Source organism: Physcomitrium patens, chromosome 3, assembly GCF_059467195.1.
Source record: "Physcomitrium patens ecotype Gransden chromosome 3, ASM5946719v1, whole genome shotgun sequence".
NCBI classification, from domain to species: domain Eukaryota; kingdom Viridiplantae; phylum Streptophyta; class Bryopsida; order Funariales; family Funariaceae; genus Physcomitrium; species Physcomitrium patens.
The window spans coordinates 20,857,185-20,865,964 of NC_143412.1; the positions used below are offsets into that span (position 1 = coordinate 20,857,185).

Here is an 8,780-nt window from a genome sequence, read left to right on the forward strand (position 1 = left end):
CATGCCAGCCTCTAAAAAGCTCAGATCTATTTCAGTAACAGCTAGTGATTTGACTGAAACATCTAGTAGTTTGGTGCTTCTGCAGTTCATTAAAACCTTGCTGGGCAGTGTACCATCAATTCTTAATTTAGGGCAATTGGGTGTGGCAACAAAGTCCGAATAGTCACAAAACGGTTCAAGCTAAAGCTTACATTAGGTTTACACATACATGGATTCATGTTAACATTCTGAAGCTCCAGCAGAAAAGGCATCAAGGACATGACTTAGCTTCACACAAGTAGGAAGCATGAGCACAAGTGTGTTGATAGCTTCATACATACCAAAAATGTGTCCAGCTCACATCCAATTCAATATTCAACACTAGTTTTGCTTGGACTGGCAGTGCTTAACAAACAGTCAGAGCCATATCTTCGTGACACACAACACTTGGCAGCCTGGCATGGGAACTATTCTCATATCAAACCTTAGGAGGAAAAATTAAAACTCATTCTTCAGTATTCAGATACTGGAATAGAAGTAGGGGATTCAGTATTCTACATATTGCAGTTCGGATTGCGACTAAGTTACGAAGGACCAGTTGATGAATAGGAAGGCAATACACTCCACCGCTTCGTTGTCGTCTAGGACTTTCCATGCAAGGGCTCGCTCGTATGTTGTGGTGCGACCTGTGCTGGACATACGTACTCCTGCTGGAAGGGAGCAGTAATCCTGTTCCACAAGCATGTACATTATCATTTACAGAAGCCTCTCTGTAAGATGGTATCCCATAGTTCTACTGGGTAGTGAAAGGGGGTTCTATGTAAGGAGCTTCAGGCTTCTTGTGTTCACATCTGGTCCATTCTGCTGCTTAGGCCACAACATGATAAAGTAGGGCTAAAAATAGTAGTTTATGAAGACTTTCTTCTTGGCCTGAATCCAGGTGTAGTCAGAGAGAAGCCATACCTGCTGCAAAACTTGAGTGAACGTGGTATAGGATAACTCGCATTCGTTCTCGTTGAGAGTCTTATCCCAATCCAGATCTTGCAAGGAGCTTGTCGTGGTTTCAAACATTTCTAGGCCTGAACGATTGGCAAATACAAATTCCGGCATTCCCTGAAAGAAAAGCACAAAACATCATCAAAAATTTACCATGGACCCAGGTAATCTTCTTCGAATTCTAACTAAGGATTTTCCGCCTACCTAGATGAGCCTAGTTTCAGAGCTAATGTTCAAGACTTCAACTACCTGGAAACATGACACAACTAAGTTAGCGGACGTCAGAATATCTTATCACCTTCCATGCACAGCATACGATAGCGTCTGTGTGATGCCAAAATGCCTTGAACAAAGCTTCATCTCCTCTATTTTCTGGCCTTGTGAGATCTAGAGCCAAGTGCAACCTGCACACGTCAATTGGTAGGAAGTAGAAGACATATTAGCAAAACCCTCTACTTTGCCAAGTATCACATATGATATCATGAGGCGAAGATCTGCGACTAGACAGCTTAGATTCAGGTATAGATACGATGATAAAGAAGAATGGTGTGTGCATGCATTACCTGTAGCTACTCAAGACGTGACGAACCAAGGAAATCGCGTCTGGATTACTAGGCGCTTGGCGGAGCGGAGCAGGTGCTCGGGACGGCGCTAAAGCCATCGCTACTCGTTGGACAGATGCTACTACTGTGCGCACATATTGACGAGCCATAACTGCACAAGTTTCACGGGTATGCACCTCATATGCAAACTGGAAGGCTATTGTAAGAACAGACCGCATCTGGCCGGAGGTTCCATTCGACTTTGTGTCCCCATTCAAGCGCAAATCGCTGCCTCCTTCAAGAGTAGAGGCGAGATCAAGAGTGCGGTCAAGATCAAACCCGCCCTGCAAAAACACGCAATCAGTTGAAGCCATGAGGTAACCCCTGTCTGCAATGCAGAGATAGTGTAGGAATTAAAAAATAGTATCGATAGAACTGTAGCATTCCAAAGTTTTCTCTACACCAAGGAAAGCGTACCACAACGCTTGCGTCGATTGGGCTAACACAAAAGCCCGATGGAAGAAGAGGGATATCTTCAGCCAAAGCAACGTCCACTGGAGCGAAGATTAATTGTGCAGAGGCTCCAACTGCATTCTCGTCGATTCCGCTACAAAGCTGATTATCGCACCAACCAGAGTATGTCAGCTGCTGTGTTAAATCAACAATTTATAACTTGCAGAATTATCTTTTGAAGCTCTGAGATGAATGAAAACAAACCTGGAGCAGGAACGAGTCTCGTGAAAGAACCATATGTTGCACTGAGCTGTGACCCTCCAGTTTTACAACCTCCAGTATCTGAACAACATCACAATGTTTCTAAGAAATAACTAAAATAACAAAGTCAGGTTTCTGATCAAATTAAAACCAGTAGCCAACATAGCTCAACCTACCTAGAACTAAGCCATCTTTAAACCTGCCAACTACACCTTGAACCCCTACCAGACAAGTTCCCAGGTAGAGTACCTCTCCATGTTCCCCGGAATGAGCCAAAGGCAAAGGTAGCTGAACATGGGACACCCCACCACCTCGAGCATAGCTATTGCCATTACTCCGAAAGGATGTTGCCACATTAGCATCAATGTCAAAGTCCGCCCATTCTGACCGATGCTCTCTTAAGAATCCGATTAACAGTGACGGTGAAACATTCTGCAAGACGCATTAAGCTAATCAGTGAATGCACAACTCTACCCCCGACAACAATGTCATTTCACAACGATGCAGGAACCACTCAACCAAGCAAGACTAAGCCAAGACACCTGAACTGGCAAAATATTTATTTATGTTAAAACTAAAGAAAACCTCTCGCTCTCTCGCTCTCTCGCTCTCTCGCTCTCTCTCTCGCACTCTCTCTCGCTCGGAAACAATAAATGCTTACAGAGCGCCATGGTATATAACAAGAAACTTGTATTTAGTAGCATATCCACTATCTTGAAAGTAGATGCAATTTGGCAACAAAGCATAATGCGAGAAGGGTGTACTTGTAATAGCATGGAGGCTTTTGCACAAAGTATACCCCCACCCAACGAGTAAAGCAGCTTGTCAGATGCAATCTGGCCCTCCATTGATTTAGGAGTAGCGTTGAGCATCACACTAACATCCTCCAGGCCATCGCTCACTGTCGAAACCCAGCCATCATCTCCAAATCCATTGACAGCATTTTTGAAACCTCTGCGATTAGAAATTAATTGCTTAATTAGCTAATTAAAATTTCGAGGTTGCGAATGGCCACTATTGATCATCACAACAGTCTCATCAGACTCGCAACTCCACAACAGAAATACTAACTTTCTACAGAAGAAAAGACTTACTTGGCGAGGCGCTGGCTCAATGTCCGAAGCACTACTGGATGTTGTCCGTTCCTGGGATTCCCTTCACCACTTTCTTCAGATGCTAGCCGCCTCAAATGCCGTAATGCCTTTACCACCATTGCAAGGAAATTGTGATTACCTGAAGATATAACGCTTCTAATAAAGAAAGAATTGCAAGAATTATACGCAATGAAAAGAAAGAAAAAACAAAAAACAAAAACAAAACAAAAAGTCCATAAGAAAAATCTCATACCGCAATGGTGGACCTCTGCGCGAGTACGGCTGGCGATTCATACAGAGGCCGTAGAACTTCTGGCACACTCCAACGCTGCAAAGGCCCAATTATATATCAAACAAATGTTTCAGAACCGTACGTTCTAAACCTATCAAGCACATACAGAGACGCCAATTGAATCGAAATTGCTTTCCTGGTCGAACAAGATCATATCTGTTCAACTTACCTCGTTATCATAATGATCTACAACGTGAATAATGCAACCCCCTCCATCAGAGGGTCGAATAAGATAACCGCTTGGGAACATTTCTCCTCTTACAAAGGACTGGACTGGCGGCATAGGGGGTCCATTCTGTCCACCAATTAAGGACCGCTCACATATCTGCACAAAAACATGAATCAGCAACACTTACAAGAGGGTACTACCACAACTTAGCATTCACAACTTTGAGAGAATGCGACTCTGAAAACCAAGTCTTCAATGACTGAAGCATGGGAGGCTCACCACCAAGTTTCCGTCCTCCAGAATCGTAGTGTATCTTAAAGTACAGTAGTCACGCGCAGAGGCCAAAGTTGTTGGGGCGTACATCTGAAATGGAATGAAGCGTGATCAGATGAAGTACGAGCAGGAGAGAAGGCACGATATGCTTGAAGTGATTACGACCAGAGAAAGTGGTACCTGGGTATACAACAATTCTATAGTGCCCCCATTTGCTGTGGGGAGAACCCCAAGAACCTCCATCCGTCGACAGTCTTGTTGCCAAGCTGGACGATCTTTGAGAACTTCAGTAACCTTACTAGCATCGAGGGCCACTAGGCCGCAAGCTCGAGCAGCTATTCCAACGCAACCGTGGGATATAGCAATGATGCCAATGGCATCCGGACCAGGCTGGAGAGCAACACCAGCTCGTTAGTTAGAGCTTAATAGCGCTGCATGTAATTGACGTTTTTGAGATCACATTGGGTAATACAACATCATTGGATAGGTGTGTAAGAGGTGATTCACTCCACAAGTAGTCACCATACTCAGTCCGCGAAGTGAAGACCATCTCGAAGAAATTTCATACCTTCATACCAGGTAACTGAATCCAATCTACTGCCGTCCCTGTGGCCTTAGCCAGGAAATCGGTCAGTGTCTCCTCCGCAATGGCTAATAATCTGCGACCGGATACATATAAAACTAAGTTAGCGTGTCACAATCTAAGCAACTGCACGTTTCTGTTCAGACTGAACGTTCAGAACTTTGCTGTGGGTGGAATCTGCTGCATTTTTCACTGAGACAAGATCTCTCTCAATACAGAATTATTAGAATGTGTGAGCCACTACAAATCCTGATCATATTCCTCATCGTATCATTAAAACGAAACAAAGAAAGACATCAGCACACAATGAGCTAAAACTATCAACTCACCCCGCTGGACTAGTGTCGCGAGGCGAGTGTTGCGGAGTAAGGCGATGGGGAAGACCCCCAGTAACAGCAGAATCACAGCTAGTATCTGTGGAGGCTACGCCAGCCTGCCCATGTATTCTTACACAGATACCACCTTGAGTAGAGCTCTCATCGCCACCATTGACTGCCCCTTCTTTTTTCAGAGCATTCTGCAAAACGCTTGCTTTAAAAACTGTTAACAATTGAGTAATCAATTAGCAAAACCTGTTCACCCTCTTCGTTTCTTGAAAGGAAAAGCGATTTCGGAACTCGCCTGAGAGGAGAGACGATGCCTTCCGTCAGTTAAGGGCAGGCCAGGTAGCTGCTGCCGAAGTGCATGGTTTTCAAGGGTAAGCTGCGACGTATGTTTTGCTAGGCGCTCGTTTTCCTCCATTAAAAGCTTGTTCAGGGCAGTAAGTTTCGCATTGACGCTAACCAACCTTGATGCTTCCTTGCGTTGCTTCTCCCGGCATCTGAAATTTAAAGCAACTTCGTTCGCATTCAAGGAATATCTACTAAAACCAGCGATAGAATAAAACCCGAGCACTGATGAACTGCAGTCTTTTTCCTTTTTCTTTTTTCTTTTTAAAAAAATTTAAAATAGAAAAAACTAAAAAACATCATCTAGACTAGTACTTCACACTATACGGTGCGTAAAAACAATCTCATCGGAGTATAGAAATGTAATTTAGCAAAAATGACCACTGCGTAAGGAACCACTAGGAACAAGGTACTTCACTCTCACTATTGCTACTCGGTGAGATACACTGCAGGACTACATATTGAACAGCGAGAGACCGCCCAGTAGCCACATCAAACCCCGGCATGAAAGTGGAAATTGGTACCGCCGATTCTGAAACCAAACTTTAATCTGCTTAGGTTCAATGTTCGCCAAGATAGGCGACTCTTTGATAAGCTGGTGACGACGAATGGAGCTGGGTTTGGGGCACTCGTGATACACCCGCTCCAGGGCTTCCACCTGTTCGTTGGTGTAGCGAACATATTTTCCCGAAGAGTCCATCGTTTGCTCGTTCCACGATTCTGATAACACACAACACAGACTGACTCAGTCCAAAGCCGTAAGGATGTTCCGCCTTCGTGTCAAGACTCACACTATGCCTGACAAACAATCGCTGGCGAAAATTGCTACACCCAGTCGCAGAAACACTACTTCCTCTTTAACCACCCTCAAAACTCGTCAAATTAATAAAACATGGTATCACCATGAGTAGATTGTTTGGAGACCCTGACCCACAAACTAAAACTTTACACAACAGAAAATCGCAAGTGGAAAAGCTCTAAGATCTCGTAGGTGGGCACAGAACATTCCTACGTCCACAGAATCCCAACTAATGCAAACAATGAGTGGCCACCATGCAACCGAAAATCCTTCAGAAAAGAAGAAAGAAACAATATTTAAACATTTTAAAAAGGTGGAAATTGTAACAGCAGCGTATTGGCTTTGACCCCCATATGATCATGTAGCAGGTAAATTTTGGATCCTACGAAATAGCGAGTACATGGCAGAGCAGCATTCTCGTTCGGAAGAAGACGCTCTAAAGGTAACGAGATTCTAATCCATGGTTTCCACCAGAGCAGCAAGCCTTCCTGCAGGAAATCGAGATCCTGATCACGTTGAAATTATTCACATAAACCACAGATTTCCTGGAGGCCTTGCAACTTAAACAGGAGGCAGTCGCGATCAGGTTACTTCTAGATGGCTTTGCGGCTATGATCGATCGACCTATCTATCCTGGAGCGTGCTTAAGGTCGCAATGGTACTGCAACAGGTTTGCAATCACCTGCAGCTGCATGATCCTATGAGGATTAAGTAGAAAACGTCATCAACGTCGCTTCGCTTCAGCAGTAGTTTGACTCATTTCCTTAGTGTCGCATTTCAATTAACAGATTAGCTCCCCGAGAAACCTTTATCCTTGAGGGGTGTCAAAGTTTACTTTCATCTACTGAAATTGTTGCTACAATAACATCGAACCTCAAGCTTCCAAACTTCTAACCTTTTAACCTTCCGCCCATGGTATGCTTCCCGTATCAGCAGCCTGTCCGTATCTCAGGCAACCTCTCCCGCTCTCAAATCCTCAAGGTAGACTCAAATCTTCCAATTCAAAAGACAATTCTGATAGAGAACCCTGCAAAAACTTGGGCTACCTTTAAACCTTCCGTAAATCAAGTGCACAAGCCCTTAAATAACCACAGCTGGCAACGTTCGCTCGCCTGCTCACATTAGGAGGCAAATTCTGATAGGTAAAGATTGTATGCAACTACGCAAAAGAAACCTCAAATCGTGAAGCCAACAAGAACCGCGTAAACGCCCCAATGTCTGTATCGCTCTCGCACTCACCCTCTTTCTCTCCCCACGTTAGAATTCAGAAGACTCTAACTCCAACCCCAAAACTAAGAATCCTACCCACTCAGGCCTTAAACTCCTCGTCGCTCTCAAACCTCCCGTTCTCCTGAAACCTCCCAGTCTCTCAACCCTCTACCAGAACTCGGATGTCCCGAACCATCACACACCTCAACTCCTACGATACACCTTCCAGCTAATGCCGACGAAGCCGAATGCACCCCAAGCTACAAAAGCACTGCGATTCCGCCATGAGCAGCTCCGACACTGGCCTCATCACAACACTCCCCATCACCGCCCCCAGCACACATTGAAAACCAGATACCCCCGCTACACTCAAACACCATATCTACCACCTCCCCAAGGGCAACCCCCTTCTCCACCACCACCAACTTGGATCTTAATGATGACCACCAACGTCCAGCTTCCACTCAGTATCTACCGCCACTCGCACACTCATCACCACCTCTCCCAGCTCCCCGCTCTCCAACCAAGGCCTACGCCGCAGCCCTTCTCCATCTCCTTATCACGCTACCATCAATCAACAACCTCTCAACACCATCCCCACCACAACCACCACCACCACCTCCGGGCCATGAACACACCCACACTCTACCCCTTCTTTCCCATTACACAAAAACCCCTCACTCACTACGCCCTCACGCGCATCGCGACGCGCTGCGTGGCAACGGACCAGAAGAAGGAAAACGGAGAAACAAGGCTAGAGTGCGAAACTACTGCACCACGGCCACCGCCACGAAGAGAGAGAGAGAGTGAAGAGAGCATGAAGAATGACGATAGTCAACCCCCGGCAACTGAAATGAGCGGAGCACACTCCATGACAACGGAGAGAGCATCATTGATGACGGGCGGAGATTTGCTTACGGCTGCGACGGGGCTTAGTGGCTCCATCCATCGCTGCGCCACTGTTGCGGAGGAGTTGCCACTCACTGCTGCCGTTGATCACGACCTCTCCGCTGCTGCTACTGCACACACTGTGTGTCATAAGCTGTCACTCCTGCTTCTCCTGCCTGCGTCCTCTGCTCGCAACCGCGCGGAATCCGCCGCAGAGGCGCGTGAACGTCCGTCTTGGACTCCACCCGTGGCGGCGACAACTGCAAGGGAGCCCCTCCCATCTTGTATTGCCTGCCTGGAGTGCCTATTGCTCTGCTGCCCCTTGAAGAAACAATTTTATGAATTACTGGTGCCCAGAACTAATTAATGTCAAACTCATAATCCTTTTTTTTCTACCTGATTGGGGTCTCATTGTGGGGGTTTGTATTAGGGTGTAATGGCTTGCATTTTAGGAGCAATTGTAGTGGACAAACACTAGAAAATGCTTATGAAAACCAAGAGTGTTTGCATTTATTTATTTATTTATGCATGGGTTGTAGATGGTATTGAGAAGTCTTGCAATTATGAACACTTT

The 8,780-nt window shown here is 45.6% G+C and overlaps 1 protein-coding gene across 6 annotated transcripts; it reads right to left on the minus strand.

Moving 5' to 3' along the window:
• Positions 1-287: 287 nt before the first annotated feature.
• On the minus strand, positions 288-8,446 carry LOC112280067 (homeobox-leucine zipper protein HOX32). Of its 6 annotated transcripts, XM_024515048.3 has the most exons (19): positions 7,522-8,117; positions 7,005-7,136; positions 5,835-6,030; positions 5,264-5,462; positions 4,972-5,159; positions 4,628-4,718; positions 4,240-4,449; positions 4,066-4,149; positions 3,787-3,942; positions 3,579-3,653; positions 3,326-3,432; positions 2,996-3,185; positions 2,481-2,663; positions 2,235-2,312; positions 1,995-2,132; positions 1,539-1,861; positions 1,274-1,379; positions 943-1,092; positions 288-708 (listed from the first exon to the last, which is right to left on the minus strand). In XM_024515048.3, the coding sequence occupies exons 2-19, from the start codon at positions 7,021-7,023 to the stop codon at positions 559-561; spliced, it is 2,643 nt and encodes an 880-aa protein (XP_024370816.1). In that variant the 5' UTR covers positions 7,024-7,136; positions 7,522-8,117; the 3' UTR covers positions 288-558. The 6 variants fall into 6 exon arrangements, with proteins under 6 accessions (XP_024370816.1, XP_024370814.1, XP_024370815.1 ...); XM_024515046.3 differs by lacking the exons at positions 7,005-7,136; positions 7,522-8,117 and adding an exon at positions 8,237-8,446; XM_024515047.3 differs by having other exon boundaries at positions 7,005-8,108.
• Between the last annotated feature and the right edge of the window lie 334 nt (positions 8,447-8,780).